The following is a 22376-nucleotide window of genomic DNA, read 5'->3' as shown; positions in this document are numbered from 1 at the left end:
AAACCCATTAAATGTGGTCTGCCTGCAACTATATGAAAGGAGAGCAAACTCAGATCAGAAGTACAAAGAGCTAACCAATACTCAAAAAACATGAAAGAACTTCAGAAATGTACTTGAGTATGCATTTTGACATTTGAGAACAAGAATCACTGAAATTCATGTAACTCATTAGCCGCTAGAATATGCCAGTTATTGCCAATTAATTTTGGAAGTGTAATGGAGTAATTTCTTGATCAGCCTAGGATGCCTACTAACTCTCACTACAAGATGTTTTGGGATGTCCTTTATGATTCTAAATGAGGAGAGAACATATTATGTTCTGCAATATATATTTGAAAAAATCCTTAAGAAATATTTGGCACATATGTGAAAAGGTCAAGAACAGCTTCAAAGCATTACATTTTTAAAATATTTAGCTACAATCAAGAACTGCAAGGACCTCTTAGGGACCTTGTACATTGCCCTACAGCCAAAAGCAACCACACCATATAAATCCTTTCCTAACCTCATTAAATTTAGCCTTTAAAGTTTTATTGGGTGCTCTTCTTCTTTCCAGTAAGCCACATGAAATAAATTCTCAAGGCTTTAATGCTTGTAAACATCTTTTTTCAAGCAAGGAGTGTTTAGGACCAAGTTGTACACATTTGGTCTCATGTATTCACTGTCTTCTATACTTATTATTTAAATTTTCTGCATTTCTACATACCAATTCCATACTTCCAGGTATCAACTATAATTGCTTTAGGTCTCGTCCCCTTAATCTCTCCAGCCTTCTCTCACATGAGCAGCTCTCCATTTCCTGAATCACCCTCTGATTGACTTTCTTTGTGCCTGTCAGAGTTTGTATTTCTAAAAGATGGGTAATGCATGGGAAACAACACCCCTGGTGAGGTATCATCCATTCTCCAACTCTTCAGGAAACACCTTGAATCTAGGTTAACACTTGACTTTTCCTGAGCTGACACCTCGGTAATTCACACTTCAGCATCCTTTCCAAATGATGCACCCTTAACTTGAAGAAACTTGGTGCATGGGTTTTGTGTCAATATAATTTATTGTGGTAAAATATTCATGTGGATATGAATCTAAGGGATAACACTAAGGGATAAATATGTTTTAAAAGTTTTTACTGATATGAAACTTGCCATATGTAATTAGTCAGGAATATTGAGCCATTGAAAATAATTAAGAAATGTTGCTCATGTTGCTCTATTTTAATTATAGCAATTGTTCTAAAACATGTTATTTTTAGGTATGTATTAATATTTTGAAATGAATTAATTCTATATATTACATTAACTTTTAAAGAGAGACACAACAAAAGCAATGGTATTTTAAAGAAGTGATCCCCATGTTTCTCACACACTCAGGACTAGTCATTATCATTAACTTTTCAGCTGTTAAAGCGAAGTAGCTCAGCTTTATCACACCATGTAGAATTTATTTTCACACATTACTATTATGACATTTTCTTGGCACTGGAAGCCTGGAGTTCAACACCTAAACCAACCTAAACCTTTAGGAAAACCTGAACTGAGACAAGTGCACATGACAAGGATGCATTTAATTGAATTTAGGACAATCCAAACAAGTCAGACATGTCTTCAGAGTAGCACTAATACTGACCTACTAAAAACCTACTGCAATACTCAAATGTGATAGAAATAAACTTCTCTGGGAATTAAACAGTGCTAAATTTCAGGTTACAGGTATGCTAGTATTTAAATGGGGGCATAACATCACTTCATATAAGAAGCATAACTCAACAAAGAAAGCATCAAAAACTACACTGGATTGTAAATAATTTACACTTGTTTCAGCTGAGGTGCAAGAAAAGCTAGCTCATTTCCACACTTAATACTCCAGTTAAAAACCTGGTCTACCACTTTTGGCAGAACTGCCCCAGAAGAGGTGGTAAATGCACGTGCACTGTTCTGCTCAAGCACTGCCACACCTGATGCCACGCACAGGGTGCAGACATGAACAGGGAGCTACCCTCACCTGCTTGAGACAAGGCACAGGCAATACTGGTGAATATGCCTGTACTTGATCATAAAAGTTCTGCCGATTTTTGAAATTATAACTATGCATTCAAAAAGGATTCGCTCCACCTTGCTCACAATACTTATGTCCAGTTTGTTTGCCTATATATAGTATTAAAAATGTCAATCAAAAAGCTGTTTTTACAAGAATTCCCTGAATATCTGCTGCAACCAGAAGTGAAACAAAGCAAACAATGAAAAATCACAATTAAAATACTAAATTAGATTTCCTGAAGCTGATGAAAGGACATTGCATGCAAAAAGTCAAAACTGTTAACTAAAGACGTATTTATGAAAAAAAATTGCATTACGCTTTTCTTGTCTCCTCTACCTTTTAGCCTATAAGTAATTCTCAGTTCTTAATTTCTTTTATTGTCATAATTTTGACAACAGTCTTGGGTTTCCCTGTAGAGCTGTCTTCAAGGCCTGTGTTCAGCTAAAGGATGTGTAGGGCCTGGGTGTCAGGATTCCTGTTTTCCCCCCTCCCCTGTGGATGATTATGAAATTTCAGTTAAGTTTTTCACATTAATATGCATCCCAGTTAACTAACAACATTATAACAATAAATTATAAAAAGCATGGATTCTAACCACTTTGTCCTCCTTTGGGAAAGCATCCAAGGAAGCAGAATAAAAAGAGAAAAGAAAAAAGAAGAGATAAAGAATAAAATAGGCAAGTGTTAATAGACAGATTTCAAAGAAATGCAATTCTAATAACTCTCTATGAAAAGACAAAAACACAAAATTAAAGGGAAAAAAAGAGTTTTAAATAAAAAGATGACATTACAGCATATGTTGAAAACATGTTTTCCCACCCTGACCCACAGAAGCATAAACAATATAAGAAACAAAACGCAAGTTACAAATGAAATGACACTCTTCCATTTCTGTGGCTTGAAATAGGGGCTGAAAAATTGTTAAAATATATATTCAATTTTTTTTCTGAATAAAGTTAAGCTGTGTCACATGCACTCATTAATAGAATAAAGTAATACATCAAAGTAAACTATATTTTCAGAGACTTGCTCTGATGACACCCTCTACAGGTGACACAATGCAATGCATCTATTTTTACTAATATTAATACAGGCACATTTTCATGTAGTTTTCTTCAGCATGTGAATTTAATTTAATTGACTCGCAGGTACATCCATGCTATGGAAAACCTCTAAAATAACTATGAAATGCATATTTTTGAGGGGTTATTTTTGGTTTACATGAAATTTCAGAAGGCCTATTCAGCAGATGTCCATCTTAAAGAAAGTGAAAAGGCCACAAAATAGTTCCCTTGTGAACACAACTATCTGTTATACAATCTGCATTCACTTTTAAGTGAATTTGTGCTGATACCTATAAATTCTATAAAGAACACCTATAAATTTACCCTACAAAAGCCTGCCATCTTAAAGCCACACGAGAAAGTTGCCTCATCTCATGACAGAAAATGAAACTGTTCATGTAATAAACTGCAGGAGCAGTCAGAGGTTTGGAAGGGACTGACTGACCAGAGGGTACTCTTGGATAACATCTGGCTTTGTGGAAAGCTGCTGCAGCTAACCCATGCAGATCAGAGGGAGAACCATTCGGTTCACTTACCTGAAAGCACAATGCTTAATCCAGACTAATATGAAGTTTCATTCTTCAAATAAATTTTAAATAAATTGGCATAACACTTTTCTGTGCTAAGAAAAGTGGTTGTTTTTTGGTTTTGTTTAAACCAAAAAAATTGACTGATTTCATGTAAAAGCAATCTATAAATGTTTATGACACGCTCTAAGAAAATAAAAATGTAATATTAAATAAGGCTTCAATAAGAATTTATTAATGTGGAGTTGTACCTGAGCAAAAGGATTTCTTCTTTTATTCTATGAAAAACAGGTATATTTTCTACAAGCTTTCATTCCATAGAACTGGGCACTATTATTCTTTTCCTTTAATTAATTCTGTGATTTCCAAGTACCTTGGCAATCATTAAATACATTTGCTTTACTTGTATGATTTTACATTGATTTACGTGTATGATACACACATTATAATGAAGCAATGAATGAAACATTTCAGTAAAATGAAGCACGAAATGCCCAACTTAAAGTGAATAACCTGCAGCAGGACAATGTCACGAGGCTTCTTCTTAAGAGTACACATCAGAAAACTTACATTGTTTGATCGCAGAGAGACACGACCTCCACACCGAGCACAGAACTTGGTCCGGCAATAAGAGCATAAATGGCCACAACCATCTGCAAACTTTGTTTTATGACAGATTCCACATGTTGGAGCATCATCCTTGTGCTCTCCCTGGTAACGGCGGGCTTCTTCCCCTATCTTTCTTACTTGCTCTTTATAGCTTTCAAATTGTTGATGCAACCTCCTGCATAGATGAGAAAAAAGTTTATATAGCATGAATAGGAGGAAAGATTACTACTCTGTAGTTCTTTCAGTTTGCAACTCCACCTAATATTCTGGGCCTGTTCACAATACTACACGTACCTCATATCAAATACACACTGCACACAGAAGACTGCATAGGAAAATTTACAGGAAAAAAAAATAGACATCTTTATTCTTGAAAGTTTACTTCAAAAACTACAAGTAAATCATTTCAATTGACCAGAAATTGATCCAAATGCATATACCAAATAAAATGCCTACCATGTACTGAATAAAAGAAATAATTGTGTGATCAAATTTGCATCTTTTTAACCAACTTCATTTATACATCAGGTGTAATCAAAATATGTAAATAAATCTCCAGTTTCAGTGCTTTCAAAATCTAGATTACTAACACATGTAACAAACATTTCAAAACATGGTTCACAATGACCTTACAAGAACATGACAACATCTTTTTATTTCAAATGTATATATTAACAATCGGTTGTGTTTTCTCTTGTTAAGTATGAGAGACTACTTAACGCTTGCTACCCCTCATTACAGATATTTCTTCCAGCTTAGCATTCGAGGTTCCTAGGATGAAGACCAGTGTTGAAAGAAGCAGCACTTCTCCTCCAGCTGTCCCCAACAACAAACACCCTGACGCTATGCCCACCACCTGGAGAAGCATGCTGCTGCACAACAGACTCACCTCCTAATCACAGCTCAAAAAGACCTGAGACAGCCTAAGGAGGAGATTCCAGAAGGGCAAAACATGGTCTTTGCACCATGCTATGTAGAACCCAGGCTTTTCCAGATGTTGCTTCAAATATACATCTCCGTGGATAAAGTTTAAAAATCATGAACAACTACACAGATTATGAATAGAAAGAGGCAATCTTGAGTTTGATAATTGGAAACAGTAGGTGTGTTGTATATAGAGGTCTTGGTGATATCCTTTATCTCTGCTCTGAGCTACCTACTTCCTTAATTAGCACTGACTCACACCATTTAACCAGTGTATTTTTAGTGACACAATTCCATGTTTCTGTGGGCTTGTGCATGTGCGTGTGTGTGTGTGTGTGGAGAACTTGTCTGGAGTTTTAAGGTGTAAATGATCTGTGTTCTTTGTATGAAATACTTTTTTGGTGGTGTGGATATTTTTACTTTAACGTGATATTCAAGCCTAAAAATAATTCAACTTAACTCACAGGAATTGTGGCAAAACACACATAATTCAGTTGGACAGGAATATTATTGCTTGTAAATTGTATTTCAACCAGCTCTCACACTAAAACCAGTAACATCACATGAGTGCATTCTAGTGAGAATGCAGCAAAAGCTAAGTAACTAAATATTCTATTCTCCCTAACTACAAACATGATGCATTATACTTAATGCTTTAGGCAAATCAAAAGCTTGGCAGGAGCAGCAAGAGGGTTTGTTTTGTTTTATTTTTTACTAACCTGCTTAAAAACCTTTGCAGTATTGAGTAAGATGAAAAAGTAGGTCAAAGAATTAGGCAAAATACTGGAGAAACTTAATACTTTTTACCATATAACTGGATTACACATATAAATTAAGTTATCTTACACAGCTTCTCACTTATAATGCATAAAAAAACAGAAGACATTCAGGAATTTTTATAATAACCAGCTTAAAGAATGCAATTAAATAATGGAGAAGTCTGTAGGTAAATTTCTTATTGCATCAAATATTCTATTAAAAAATGAAACCATGGAAACTAAATTCAGTTCTCCTCCACTAAAGTAAAACCAAGAGCCCTGGCTGTTCACTAACATGGAAAGGGAAGGTAACAGCAGGCACTGCCCCTCTTCCTGTTCTTTTCCAATTAGACCATCTTCATTTGAACCTTTTTTTATCTGAAACGAGGCTTAGGAAGAGTATTAACACAATTATATTTCTGTCCTTCTGTGTGCACCAAGGGGTAGATGAACATGCTACAAACTGGGCAAAACTTAAGTGAGATGAGATGAAAGTTCTTTATAAATAAGTGTCACTTGTTTATAGATTTGTTAATTTCTGAATCCATGTAAGACACATTTTACTATGAGGGGTTTGAAATCTTTATCTTTCATATCATACACGGCACTACTGAGGAAACGCTGACATTTTATCTACAGCAAGAACGGAACTGGAGAAAATGATTGCACATTTCACAGAGCAGAAAGAATCTTGCCCTGATCGCAGCAGGTATGGTTCAATTAGCTATTTTTTTAACCACCTTTCCTACTTTTTTGAGGAAAAAGCTGGATCTCTGTATCTTCGGCTCTTCTATAATGGTGGCAGAAAATCCTTCTCAATGGTTTTGCCATATATAGGAGTATTTTAAGCACTAAGCAAGAACTAAAATCCACATGGTAGGTTTTGATTTGCTCCTTAACTTCCAGGCTATTGAGCACATTTTCATCAGATGCAAGGAAAATTTTAAACTATTAAATATTCCTTAATGTAGACAAGCACCTAAAGGTTAGACTAAAGACCTAATAAGAGCATATGATATAATGTCTTGGCAGACCCTTGAGGCAGACACCAATTCAATGCCCTCTATCCGAAAGAGCAACCAGACCACTGTGTAAGACAGATATATGCACACACCCGTGTGATTTTCATCACGCACCCCAACATTTATCTGGTTCTGCTGGTGAAGTGAAGGGCACTTGCAGGATTAGCTTGCTCTGAGACATTACTGCAGCGCTTCACTTGTGCAGACCTCCCAACACTCTGAACAAAAGAGCTGCATCCACACGAGCTGGGGGAGGGCGCTGCTATTTCACACTCACAGACACGGCACATACGCGTGAACAAAAAAAGATCCTACCACGGGAGAATCTTTGGGCACACCACATCTCCTATGACTAAACCACTCTCTTCTGCTGCTAAAATACTGGAAGAGACTGAGCAGCTTGGAGAGGGACATCAGGCTCGGGACTTTAGTGCACCTGTGAGGGGTCAGCATCACCACCCACAGTGCACAAAAGCCAATAAACACCCTGCATGTCTACAGGGAAAGACTTAACCCGCTCACTTTTACAATATACATAGAACCCAACATATGTTCAGTTTGCTGCTGGTTTTTTCTCCAAGAAAACATGATGGCTTCCTCCTCCCTTTTTTTTTCAAAGGTATTTCACCAAAACCCTGCTTCAGCTGTGCTATATATGTACCATATTTTCATTTGAATATTCATTATTTTGACAGTGTAAATGAGATTTCACCAAAACCCTGCTTCAGCTGTGCTATATATGTACCATATTTTCATTTGAATATTCATTATTTTATTTTGACAGTGTAAATGAATAAAAAATTACTGATAGGTAATTCTTCAAAGCTTTACTCACATCTTCATACACTTAGCAAAAGCTGTAAGCCTTGGAGAACACTTGTGATAAATACCTTACATAATTTAAAGCTTTCGGACAGATATAATTAGAAGGACAAACAATGAACATTGAGGCCATTTATAACACTGACTGATCAAAAAGTGTTACATAAACACAGAGAAATTATCATGTATGTTGTTGGGTTCTTTGGAGCTGGACCAAAATGTATATTTATTTTCTTATTATGTTCATTATTTAAACTACAATCGAAAGCTGTATTTTTTAAACAAACTATATTATTGCTTCTTTTGCTATTTTAAATTAATGTATTAAATTATATTTTGCTGTTTCAAACACCTACCTAAATTATTTGCACATATATGCTGAAGAGTAGAAAGCTTCAAAATAGCACATTTGCATATATATACTCTGTATGCACAGATTTTACAAAAGATTTACTAAGATTTGTGTCTCTTTCATGTAGAGTTACATTCTAAACGACTTTAATTGTAGCATGAAATTATATTTTGTACTTCCTTAGAAATCCAGTAGATGGCAATGCAGATCGTATTTTCACTCCCAGTTCAACTCAAATGGTTCAGTCCCAAAATTAAAGACCTGATGTAATGTTATAAAAATATTATGCCCTGTCATGAGTTCACGTTAGTTGAAAAAGTGCCGCCTTCTAAGTGACACAGCCTTAAGTAACTATCCACCAGCAGCTACCGCATGTCTGAAAAAAAGCTTAGTAAAATGCAGTACTTTGTCCTCTTCACCCACACCACACAAACACATCACCACACAGAGCTCAGACAAGTTTTTCCATAAGATAAGCAGGCGTTTTACCAACGCCTGTTCTTGGCATTCTTTTTTTACGATAAATAAATAATTTAAAATGCAAACAGCAATACTGCATATGCCCACGAAGGCAACAGCTAGAGCTAAAAACCTGTTGGTGATCTTTAAGCATCCACATTGAAGCTGTGACCTGAAAAACTTCGTTCAGCTGCTCCATAAAGCTGGAATTACCTCAGTTGCACCAGATGCCTTGCTGGTGTGCCAGCACTGCAGCACCCATCTATCTCATGGAGATGCTTCCAGAGGGAACCTGGCTTTGCCCTCAGCCCCACCAGCACCTGAGCTGGGAAAAGCTGTCAACTTGTCACGGCTCTTGGGAATACACACTTTACACAGTAAAGTCAAGACAGGCCATTTTAGCAAGTTGCTGTGGATAGTTTTGTCTCAATAAAGAGAAATGAGGGGTTTATGGGGAATCTAGCATGTGTTGACAAGAAAAAACAGCTGAAGTTGGGTGGAGAAGTCTAGATATATTTATTGGTTACTTCATGAATCATCCAATGACATATAAATCCATTATTAATATTTATATCCTCTATACAGGTAGGACAAGTTAAGGTTGAATAGTAACAACATATCTAACTCTTCAAGCTCCCAAGTTCTTGATGTAGCAATGTTACTGTGTTAGTCTATTTGAAGTCCAGGATATTTTTAAATGTTTGGGGGTGTGCTGCTTTTTTAGCATGGGCAATACTTGGTTTGGTTATTTCATAAAGATGAAATAACTTCAGGATGTACTCATATTGCAAAATATTGGACTTCTGTGAATTTGGATGTTAATATTTCTGTGTTAATGCTATTATAGTATTTTTAATTCAGCGTGAACTGTTGTTTTAAGAACGAAAGGCAAGCAAGACATGGTTTCTGTAAGCTGTGAAACAGGTAGCAATATGATTAATCAACTGATCTTTAGAGGTAAAAAAGGTCATGCTTCTGTAAAAGAAATACAAGCATTAATCAAAGGATTTCAAATGGTAGAGTTAGCGGCTTCCATATGCACATTTTCTCCTGCACATACTGACTGCTTCTGGTCCCTTTGCTGTTTCCTACTGTCCAACTTGTCACTTTTCTGTGACTTTACCTGGCCCTAATCACATTTCCTGTAGTTCCTGCCTCTCACTCCTATGCATTTTTAATAAATATATCAAAATAGTTACTATAAACATATAGTATGTTCTATATCCAACAATAAAACAATAAATATTCCTCAAAATTTCAGATTTTACCTGGCCTGAAGCTTTCTTCATTCTTCCCTGTTCACTCAACACACAACTATGTATCAACTCCATTTTCTCTCAACATTTTTCACCTCACCAGCAATCACCTTAATCCAGCTGGACATCAGCCCTTCCTTCTCCACATGCCAAGATCTCTTCTTCCTCCCTGTTTCATGGTGCAAACACAAATCTCACCATGATTGTAACTCACAGGCCTGTCTCTCTACCTCACATTTGTCTCCTCTCCAAATGGAAGTGTTTGGCATAGATACTGACTCCTGTCAACGGTGACCTGTACACCAAACTTCATAAATTGAAACAGAAATTTCCTTCTACCTCCAGCACAACTTACCACCATCTCCAATGTGTTTTGCACTTGGGACCAGTAACCACTGTGCTACACACTGGAGTCAGACCTACTTAAACCTTCACCTAAACTGTTGTATAAGTTGTGGGGGTAATTTTGCAAATTAAAATCAAACCAAACAAAAAAAAAAAAAAAACAAACAACCAAACAAACAAAAACCCACCAAAACAAAAATCACAGAGGTTTAGCTGATTTAATATCTTTCCAGCTTAAACATTCAGCTATCACCAGCTCATCCCTCAATTTCTTTCCTTGCCAGTGCAAGCCTGTCAGTCTGATAGTCTAATCACAGCTCTGCAACAAATATAATTTAATTTATTTTACCTCTCTCTTTGTATTCCTCCGATGAATCTGCTTTTCTACTGCATAAAACATAAATGGCTTATCTTCACCTTCAAAGACTTTGACAGCCTATTTCCATCCTGCCTATAATTTCTCATTCAGTACTGAGATGCTTCTGCTCAAGTTAAACTTTCAAGCAAGAATCACAGAACAGTTTGGGTTGGAAGGGACCTTAAAGATCACCTAGTTCCAAGCCCCCTGCCATGGGCTGGGACACATTTCACTAGACCAGACTGCTCAAAGTCCCATCCAATCTGGTCTTTGAGGACTTCCCTTTGTTGCCTCTATCATGGGAGTATTAGGAACATCACCATTATCACATTATCCTCTTTAAAACTCTCCTTCACCGTGATGCCTGCAAACATCTGGACAAAAATTAGGTATGTCAAAACCATGTTAAAGCTTTTACTTAGCAGGCCAGGCAATACAGACTCTCCTGTCTGTTCTTATTGTTCTATTATTTGCCTAATAGCTACAGTGCAGGCTGCCCCTGTGACAAAGATCACCTTTTTTTCTACACATGTGAAAACCCCCACTCAGAAGGGTTATAGTCCACGAAAACTGCTTCCAGGCAGTGTGGTAATACCAATCTCCCAACATGATTCAGAAACACACGAAGTTAATTTTTTAAATTTCTTTTCATCATGTTGTGATTCTAGTTATTTACTTTCTGCTTTGCAGCCCTCAGGCAATACACTTAGAGCTTTCCTCAGGTCCATGAGGGGCAATGCATTTTTAATGACTTAGTATTTTCCTAAAGGTCTGTGACACCAGTCCAAGAGAAGCAAAACCACGAAAAATTTTATTATGAGAATCATGATAAAATTCAGACTTGGCCAAGACAAAGGTTTCATTTACAGACCTCACACAGGAACTTAGACTTGGCCTTCATCACTGGAAAGTTGTTCACATGTAGCAGGTACCTTTTCCCTCTACACAAGTTGTCTTAATTCCAATTCCTTCCTATAATCTATTATCAAGCACATACTACCTGGCAGCATCCTCACTAGCCTGTCCAGGCTGTTGCAAAGATGTCCCACACCTTGTCTAGAAAGTGTCCCTGCTCATCACATCAGAGAAGAGACACACCAGCAAAGTGGTGTGGGCTGCAGTTTATTCCCAGGGCTCTTATCTGGTGCCTTTTCACCAGCACAAACAGTCATTTTCAAGTTAACATTTTACTTAGGCCAGGTTTTCTGCAAGCATATAAATGAGCTCATTAAATAACTTGTATAAAATGCAATTTTTCATCTTCCTGGAAGATTTCCTAATGTAGATTATTGGAAAACTTTATTTTCATATACTTCTATTTGTTGGTGGTTTTTTAAAATAACTACAGCCCACAAGCAGACTTTTTCCTTACACAACTGAAGAACTGTGAGTCAAAAATGTGCAATATCTACAATAAGGAATTTACATTCCAGCTTCCCACAGTTCCTCCCAAATGACCGATATCCTTTCTGAGGTAAAAATGAGAAACCAGAGAACAAGGCAAACAACACATAATAGTACTAAAAAAAGGCATACCTGAGGAATTCAGAAGGAAACTCTGCATGTCTTGTATTAAAAAGCATTTACATGTTGAGATATACTTAGTACTGAAGGAATCAGTGCCTTCTGCTCAAAATCAGCTGGCAAAGTGACATTTTGACTGGAGCCAGTAGAAGGGTGGTGACAACACCTCACAATGTGTCAGTGCCTCTTCCTTTGGTCTTAACCAATATGGCCATTCTAACACACCTCTTACCTCTGTGGGCAACCTCACCAGTATCAGTTATCCCATGAAACCACCACAGCTCTTCCTGTTTAATTTCTTCACCACTCAGCTCTCCCAACGCAGATAGCGCAACAGGAGAGCAGCTGGTTTGCTCTGAGAAATTGTCACCAATTGCAAGTGAGAAAGTTCAAAAAGTTTCAGAAGTTCATACAGAGCTGTTAGCAGCCTGGACTTACCAAATGTAACACCTAAGAAGTTGTAGAAATGTCACTAGTTACAATCCCACTCTTACTACAGCATTAAAACACACATTCAAGCCAAGCATCGTCTATCTAATAAACACAGTGCTTATGACCTATAAGCATATTCAGCTTTTTACAGACTGCTGAAACTACTCATGCAACAAAACTGCAGAGCTAAATGGCTGTATTACTTTATTTGCCATTATTCATGCAATACTTGTTGCAGAAAAAACAGCCATAATGACCAAGGGACAGCAATACCCCTGCATGCAAACACATGGTCAGTCACTCCAGGAAACTCAATGGGGTCAGACACGACTGAAAGAAAGAAAAGCTGACTCCACACAGTTGCATTAATGTTTATGGATTTACAAAAAAAGCAGAATAAGAAACTGAGGAAGATGATTTGACTGCAGTTTGACAATCTCTTGCACTTGTACTGTCAAACCCAGGCATTTTAAGAAACAAAGCTCTAGCATAGTACAAGATGCTAATATTGCTTCGATGTGACTTTATCAGGAATAGGTATCTCCTAGAAAAAAAGGCTAGAAAAAAAAAGCAAAATCAAAATAACATGATTTTCTACAAAGATTGTCTTAAAACCGAATTTGATTTTCTACAGACATTGCTTTAAAACTGAATTTCAGTTCCCAAAAATTTGTCAGCTTAAGTCTCCGTAAGATCCTCTGTAAAAAAGGCCTGAGAAATTTTCTCCTGTCTACCCACATTATCAGATTGATGCCTTAAGTTTTAGCTTTCATATTTTTCACATTCTGTACTGCCTCAGTGTGGGACTCTGAACTTCATGTAAAGTGTTAGCAAGTTCTCTTCACAGGGTAGTTAGACAAAGCAATCCTTTTCCAGACTGAGAACCAAGAACATCTTTGCAGCTTTGGGGTCAAGAAGTGTAAACAACAGCAAATTGAGCAGAGCAAAGCAGGAGGATGGGACTTCATAACCTGAAGCTGTAATTGTACAATTGACCCCAATATGTAAATGGACCAAAACTTATAAAAGTGTGAAAACTCGTGACCAGGTGTCCATCTTGTGTCCATCTTGGGTCCATCCTGGGTCCTTCCTGGGCAGAGCCCTGGCTGGGCTTTTGTGCTGCCCAAGGAGTATCCTTTGAAGGCCTTTCAATAAATACCTATGTTATTCCTTTAACTCTATCTAGCCTCTGTTCCAGGTAGGCTCTTTAGGCATCAAGACCACAACAAGGAGAGCATCTTCCAGCATCTCTTCAATTCACAACACTCTTACAATTTAACCCCTGCTAAACTGGAAAGTAATCTCAAGATTCGTCTCTTCTCAGCTATTTCAGAAACAAAGATCTATTCACCAATAATATTTTATATATATATATGTAATATATATATATGTAGTTATTTTGTTTGATTTTTTTAATAAATAAAGTAGTTTTATACAAGGCTTACTTAAATTATGAAATCAGGGCTTACTCTAACATGAAGAGAAGACAGACAAAAATAATAAAGGCAATTAATAATATTAATTTGCCTTTGGACTTTCAGTGAAATGCTTTCATTCTCTCCGTTTTCTTTATATAGCATAACAGAAGAACTGTTTTTTGTGTACGTGTATGGCAGAAAACAAAGATCCCAGAGGCACCCAGCCATGCCAGTACCATTTGTGACATTACAGAGCATATCCTTTTACATTATTGCATTTGCAGATACAAATAATTTTCATACACAGTTGCTTATTTAAAAGAACAAGCCCTGAAGAATGTTAGACAGAGCTTCTCTTACACAAACTTCTAAAAAGACTGCTGGAAAGTCCCGTAATTTTTTTTCCTTATCACTGACTAAGTGATGTCTTCATTTATTTAAATATTACTGATTACCAATATTACTGATCACTTAAATATTACTGGATTTAATCCATCACCCCACTCTCTTCCCCATGTTGTATAATAGACCACAGAACTTGTCTCCTGAATGAGCTGACCTATGTCAGCTTGCGGTGACATAACAATGCTTTAATGCCAAGGAGTGATCCTTTAAGTAGGAGTCTCTGTACTCCACAGGAAATTTCTGCAGTAAAATACTATTTTGTGAAGTGGCTCTGCCAGCAAATGCCTCTTAAAATACATTAAATATATGAGTAAAGAATGATTCGATTTATTTTCTCTTCAAAAAAACATCAGTTTCATTTTATTATGGAATACAAATATCATTTATTTAAGCTAAACTTCACCACAATCAAATTTTTGAGAACAGACAAAACCTAATCTGTTTTCAGACTGATGTGAAAGAGAATTAAATAGTGTTCTTTTCAATTTATTGAATTAATTTATTGAATCACATAATATGCTACTGCAGGCACTTTTTTCTCTAAGGATGGTCATCATATCGCAACCAACCAGCCATAAAACTCAGAATATCAAGAAAGGAGCAGGGCAGGGAGAAGAGGATGCGGGTGGGGAGGCAGGGTGCTACAGTAGAAAAGCTCAATATAAGAGTCACAGAATGAGGAAAAAAGATTAATGAAAATATTAAAGAAAAGTTTTTAAAAGGGAGGCAGAGACTGGCACCTGCACAAAATCACACACACACAGGTACAAGTATTTAGCTCTCTTGTACTGAATACAGAACTATTAACCAGCAGACATATTATTGAAGCAACACATGAGAAAGAGAAGCCCATTTATCCAACTGAACCAATTTTAAAAACAGTTTCTTAATGCTACCCTATCCAAATAGCAATTGGCAACCAGAGTAAGAACAGACCCTGCTACACTCTGACAATATTGGTTTTGCTACAGTCACACAGTGGGAAAAGATGTTTAAACATACTATCATCTGCTGCAAACAGTACAATGCACATAAGGTGGAAAAAAGTTTAAAAAATCCTCAGTGCTGGAATAGATCCCTTCAGTCAGTTGGCACCTGGTAAAAAGTTTGGAAAGTTGAGATGTATGGGTCCTAGTTCAACATTAACAGGAAATTACTTGGGATCAATGCTTATCAAAACAGCATTCTGAAACAGTCTTTCTCATACATGCATTTGGAAGAAAAAAGAAATCTGAGTATTTTTGGCATCCAATGTGTTAAACAGATGATAGGTATCAGATGGCAATACAGGGTGAGTAGCAAAAATATGACAAACCACAGTGGTCTGTAAACAGAGCAAAGCTACTGAAATTCTAACTACCATATGGTGGTAACAAACAGGACACGTGCAAAACAGGAAAAGATCTCACAGTGAGGGGTGTGATAGGAGCCAGCAAGATGCAGAACTGAAAAAAAATACAATAGGACTGCAAGCGCAACAGTGATAATGTTTCAAATTAATTATATTCAGCTGAGGCTCACTGTGTACAGTATGTCTTCTACCTAAAAATAATTTAACAGCCTTGCTGAGAGCATCTCTAATTTATCATCCTGTTCACCTTCCTTTATAATTTCCATATTACAAGGAACAAAAATGGCTCACACATCTATTTTAAATATACCATCAAAGTGCTTGAACACAAGATAATGATTAAGCTTGTCTCCAGCAATACTTAATTCTTTTCATTCTTCTGGATGCCTAAGTAAACACAAATGAAAAGCATATGGCATCTTAGTGAATTAGAAAATTAGAAAAGGAGAACATTAACTGGTTTATTTTATGCTTTAAGCATACCACATGGTAAAATTAAAAATGTCAAGGCTCTTTATATTTATGATTTATTTTAATTTCTTCTTTTAAGGTGTTCTCTGTTTAAGTTAAATGGCTGTGGTGGTCACTCCTGGAAAGGACAAGCTGTGAAACAGCCACACTGCAGATAGCAGTACTTTGAGAGGCCAGGATAGATAACATCTAGTTCGGTTATGGTGAGAGGTGGGTGAGAAGAAGAGAATGGTGGGAACAGTTATGTAAATTAAGTTATTCCTTATGAGGTTATGTTCTGAACCCTGCCCTCTGATTGGTTCCATATAAGGTATTGTTTCTGTTCCTCTTTGTTCATTGGTTCCCTGCTCTGAGTTAATGTCTATGTAAGGTTGTGTTTGGCTCATTTTGAGGTCTTCTGGAGTGGCTCCCTACAGCGTACAGCTTACGTTTTTGCTTCTCATTGATTGCTAGTGCACCTTTTATTTTACTTAATTAAACTTTGGTTTTTGAGCACTCCAGTCATACCAGTCCCTGTTGTATTTACTGCCATGCTCCCGGCTGATCTGGTCCCAGGGCTGCACTCGCCTGCGGCAACGAGGGCTCATCCACTGCGCGACGCAACCAATATCCTCACAATACTACTTGTGAAAGAAAACCAATAGCATTTTTCTTCACATTTTTAATGCCTACTTTTTCTCCAGAATATCACTGCTCATAACTGTTTTATTAACATTGTCTTGAGTCTGAAATTATTGTCAGTAGAAAAATGGAGCCTCTTTTGTGATGAGCATCCTTGCTTCTTGATGCTCACTGAGACTGTACAAGCTAAGAAATAAACCTGTGTCAGCAAAAAAATTTTCTGCAAAATTGTGTCACCTGATGAAGCTGTTGAGTAGAAAGGGTAAGTCCAAAATTAGTGTACACTATTTTTTTCTTTGACCTACATTTCCACAGCAAGGCCTACAGAAAAACTTGACATTCAATTTTGGGTTTTCTTCTCCTATTCTTCCTGTATCTATCAACATTTTGATTGATTCCCAAGCCAACTATTTATGCCCAAACTCTTATGAAAAGACATTTCCATAAAAAAATCTAGTCCACACAGTTCAGTACTGCTAATATTTCAAAATATGGATTTTATTTCTATAATAATGCATATTGGAAAAATGCCATTTGGACAACATAGCAGAAGGACATCAAGAGGGATGCTTCAATAACCATGTGCTCATTCATCACATCCAGCAGACCCATTGCAGTTCTCTCCTAAGGAGTCATACCCATCACAGGCACGATTTTAAGAGAAGAAAAGCTTCTGCCAACCTATTTACCATTTAAGTCCTAGCAGAAAACCCCTAAGGCTCATTTTAAACCAATAATGTCTTAAATAACAGGAGTGAGTGTCCCTTGGGAAACACTGCACAAAGTCTACTAAACTGTTTTATGATTCTGCCTGCTACTCTGAAGTACACATAAATTTGGCAGAGAGACATTTCTCCAAAGGTTTTCCTTGGTTAGTATTTTTATGCTGTTCCATAGTGGTTCTCACTGCAGCCCACTAAGCAGTGTGCAGCCACAGAGATTCAGGCTCCCAGATCATTTTGGATCACCACAGAGGTCCGCAGGCTGCTGAGCCATCACATGCCATAAGCTCAGACCTTCAGAAAACTTGGTTCAGTCCCACAGAAGGCTCTAGGTACAAATCTGATACTCCAGTGTAACTGTGTCTGTAGACAAAGCACTGAAAATTTTGGAATTACCAAGAATTTGTTCCAGAGCACTTGGATCTAACCATACCATCAGTCTCCTCCTTACTCTCTAGTAGGAATAGGTATTTCATTCCCCTTGGATAACCCTTTGCAGAGCCAAACACTGTAAAGATTAAGTTCCAGTCATAACTCAGTATTTTCTTAACCTAAAAATGGATTTCCAGATTGAGTTAGATGTAAAGGAAGAATACCAATCTTTTACATCAGCCTTCTTATTGCTTGAGCCAGCAGCCTCTACGCAGAGTTCTTCTCGTTTTGATGACATTGACTTGCCTTTCTGCCAAATTCACAAATTTATCACAATAACATGGAAGAGTCACAGAAAGCAACCACTATTTTGCAGCCTTGTTCTGCACCACGTTTTAAAAGGCACTCCCTCCCCTTACATGAGATACCTAATTTAAAATCCAAAGCTGTGAGTCAAGAGTGCTCAAGTGACATTTTTATCCAGTACATTGTACCATATTCTCTAAAAGCTGAACAGAATGATGAAGAGTGGAAGCTGTATGGGTATCCAGAGTGAGATCCTTCAAAATGGATGATGATGTCTTATCAGCTCCCTCCACCCAAGTGGAACAACTAAAATTTCTTTCTGTCAGCTATAATCCGAACAGCCACAGCGCATTTCTGTAGTAGAAGCGAAAATCTGGAGGCTTCAAGAAAATTCCTGGAGCTGGCCAACAGTAAAAATAGTGAGAGTTTTTCCATGTTGCAAAGAAAATCACCTACCAAGCCATCTGTGCATCGCACCACACTTTGGTCTGTCGCCAGGACAGCAAAGAGGTGAGCTGGACCCAGAACACTGACATCATCCAACCATGTCACTGATGTGGCCTCATATGCGCCAGCTTCACAAGAAGTAGGAAGCTAGGTACACTTTGCCAGAAAAAATTGTTATATTTAATGATGAGGCAAAAAAATCTGACTTGGCTGATGAAAGGCAGTAATTTTCCTTCCTGAAAACAAAAAAGGAGTAGGTATCTCTGAGTAGCAGCCACTCTCACCCTTTTTTCCTCTAAATATATTGCCAAGATTATCAAAATATATATCCTGGTATGACCAATAATATGTGTATATTCAAAAATCTTTCTACTAGGATTGCACCATGTGAAATGCCATGTCTAGCACTTTAGGAAGAGGTGACTTAGGATATGGTGCACTGAAGGACAGACAGGATCTGTTTTTCTGTGACAAGGACTGGGATGTCTGAGATTTTTTGTGTGCTAGATTTTCTGTCTTTGCTCACTGCCACTGCTATTATAATTTAGTTATGTCACAGGTCATTAAAAGGCCAAAATATATGTGTGAAGAAGACTGCAAGAAGGCAGAGTGTTAGGAAGTAAAATAATAATATCTCTAGATAAGAAGTTTGAACCAAAATCTACTAGGTACTCTATTTTATGTAATTATGTTAGATCAAGTCACCAGGGGAATAATTTGGTATTTGATATGGATTCCTCAGCCAAATCACTACACTGTTAGGAGCCTGGAAGGATTACTTCTTAGCCTGGAGGAGTGTGGAAGCATGGCTTTACACACTTTGTGTCTTTACCTAGTTGAATACCAGGGAGTTATGACTGGTGGTATGTATGGCTGAGATGGCTGAGAAATAGTGGAGTGGTTGCAACCATTATATTGTAAATATTATCATCACCTACAATTAAATATATTAAAGCTTTAAGTTTAGGTGAGTTGTCTTTACTAGACCGTAAAACATCTATTAATGCTCTTAGAAAACCTGTTCCTGAGTTAGGAAGACGTACAATATGAGCTCATTAACATTCTTGCAACGTGGTGACATCAAAAGCTTTAGTTCTAGTTAACGTAATAAAAAATGGCCCCTTCTGTCTCTTCTAGAGGAATTAAAAAACAAAATTAAAAAAAAAATTGAAAAGATAAGAAAAACAAAACTAAAACCAATAAATTATCTATGTCCTGGAGTTCAGGAAGTGTGTAACACTGTATTGATGGGATCTGAAGCTATGTAATGCATTAACTTGAAGATAAGAGGCAAGTCTTGTACAGGGAATACTGAGAGATCAACACCTACTAGGTGAATCACACTCACCATTAAAAATGCATGCCCTGCTTCCAAGGACAGTCACTTCAACTCCCATCCCTCAGTGCTTATGCTGCCTTTCACCACTAGATTAAAAAGCTTTTAGTGGTGAATACTGTGCGTGTATGAAAGTGTTTACACTTTATAATTAAGTCACCTTTTGATCTCCTGTGTGATAAACTAAAGAGATTGAAATCTCTAAATCCTCCACTGCAAAGTAGTTTCTCCAGCATCTGAAACATTATTGTAGCTCTTAACTGAACCTTTTGTGACCTTTCAACAAGCTTTAAAAATATAATGCCCTAAGAATTGTGTCCTTCCTTTATCCTTTTTCCAAATGCTGTACTACAAATGCCAAGGGTGAATGTCGGGCTTAATGGTCCAACAGTCTCCATGGTTATCCAAGTGCCCCTTTTGAATACTGCCTCTGTGTCAGGAGTCTAATAAATTTACAGACTATTCCTAATTCCCAAAATTTAACAACGGAAAACAGATCATGAGCCAGCCAGAGACTTCTGCAGCCAAGTCTTCAGTCTTCTTGTGCACAAATAATTCAGGCCTATTTATTTAAAAATATTTATCAGAGGCAGGTGATGGCACAAGTTTTGTTGCGTTACTGTCAAAGTCAGAAATGACTTCTTGTCCTCACAGGATGTAAATACAATTTTACATTTTTCCCTATGTACAAAAAGAAAAATTTAGCAAATTTTTGTACAGCTGAAAAATGGCCAACATCTTCCTTAGGGTTTCTTCTGTCTAAAACATATTACAAAATTATTTATTTGCTATCTCTTACCAACTCCCAATACACAAAGGTATTTTGTACCTTATAATTTTAAACAGTTTGTGTTTATAAGGAATAAAGACAAATAAAGATGAATAAAGGCAGTTGGTGCTGCAACATTTCTAAGGTAGATATCAGTTATTCAGTTAAAATATCACATTCCCTAGAAGATATTCCATATTAAACTTGACAGGATAATGCTGAATGCAAGCAAATGAAAGTTTCAAAGTCTTACATCAGTATTTTCATCTCTGAAAAAAAACCAAAAATATTGCCCTATTTTCTTTTTTGTAGTGTCTACAAAGAACTGCATGAAATCTTTTCTTCACATAAAATCTTTCCTATTCTCAGTAAGCACATTTTACATTTATAAAGTACAAAAATTAACTTTCATTTTTATGATGCACAGGATTTACAGATGAAGAGTCCTACACAAGTACTTAATGAAAATTAAGATAAAAACTAAAAACGCAACATTAAAAGTGGCAATAATTTCTTATGAAAAAACCCCCATCATTTTCTTGGCCAATCAGGTGTATGTTTTTCCTGTGATCATTTGTACTACTAAAAAATTTTCAAAGTCTGAAATAATAGCTTCTTTTAATGGAAAAATAAAAATCAACTGTCCCTCCTTAAGAAGTCTCTCGCTTCTAACATAACTATTCTACCCCTCCCCGTCAAAAATGCTAGACAATGTGAATCACAATAGAATTTAAACAACTAAGCCTTATCTTACTTTCACCAGAAAAATTACATCTATTATTTGCAGCAAAATGCTTCCCTGTGTTCTCCCATTATTTTCTTCTACTAATGTTCCTTAGCTAAATCCCAAAGTCTTCAGCTGGGAAATTCCTTAGAAACAGTTCTGCAATCCTTCCTTCACCCTACTTCCTATTTTTAGCTTTCAGATGTTGGCAGGTAGAAAAGTCGATTGCTTGCAAATCCTGAATTTCAGCAGTGTTCCTTTGATTTCCTTCTTCGAGGTTGCAACAGACAATTAGTACGTCCCCGCTGTCAGAAAAGTTCTTAATTGAGTTCATGAAAAGGCTTTTGAATTCTTGACTGAAGTGGAACGTTCTTGTTTATAGCTCATGGTGCCATCATCGCTGCCAGGCTATGAATAGCTCTTCCGCTTCCCCTCGCGCTCTCCAGCAGAGGAGAGGCTGCGGCCCCTCGGCAGCTCCGCTGCCACAGTCGGCACCGCCGGCAAACCTTCCGTATGCCTGGCAGAGATCACCACCGTGCCACCGCTGGAGGCATTCTCCAACAGGCTTGGGCCTTCATCTTAACTCACACACATACAGCTCCTACAAAATCCAACATGTCACCATAAAGAAAAGAAACCCTGAGTAGCTGTTGCTCAATTCTTCTTGCCATCTTCTATGAACCAAAATGACCACTAGCAAAAACATCTAAAAAGCCTAATTCAGAAAAAGGATATTTCTATGAGCTGCAGTTCTGACATTTTTAAATATAAAGTTTTAGACCTCCAAACAATAATGTGGCATTCTGTGATTTTCTTTAAATTAGTCTCAGTTTTAACCTTTGAATATTTATTGTGATTTTACTTAGATAAGTGTTTAGTTCTGGAAAGGATATGATTTGCATTTTATTTGTAAGGACAGCAAATATGGATTAATACAATTAGAGA

General features: G+C 37.0%; 1 protein-coding gene across 1 annotated transcript in view; it reads right to left on the bottom strand.

Annotated features, from left to right (window-relative positions):
• Positions 1–2596: 2596 nt before the first annotated feature.
• LOC121358847 (regulating synaptic membrane exocytosis protein 1-like) overlaps positions 2597–22376 on the bottom strand; it is a 117900-nt gene continuing 98120 nt past the window's right edge. Inside the window, exons 2-3 of the mRNA XM_041477333.1 lie at positions 4199–4412; positions 2597–2644 (exon numbers count right to left, since the gene is read on the bottom strand). Of these exons, the coding sequence (XP_041333267.1) occupies positions 2597–2644; positions 4199–4412 (262 nt within the window). The remainder of the gene's footprint in view (positions 2645–4198; positions 4413–22376) is intronic.

This window comes from Pyrgilauda ruficollis, unplaced genomic scaffold (genome assembly GCF_017590135.1).
Source record: "Pyrgilauda ruficollis isolate IOZ18807 unplaced genomic scaffold, ASM1759013v1 scaffold40, whole genome shotgun sequence".
Taxonomy (NCBI): Eukaryota; Metazoa; Chordata; class Aves; order Passeriformes; family Passeridae; genus Pyrgilauda; species Pyrgilauda ruficollis.
The sequence above is the reverse complement of the archived record's forward strand: the minus strand, read 5'-3'. Positions and strand labels throughout refer to the sequence as shown.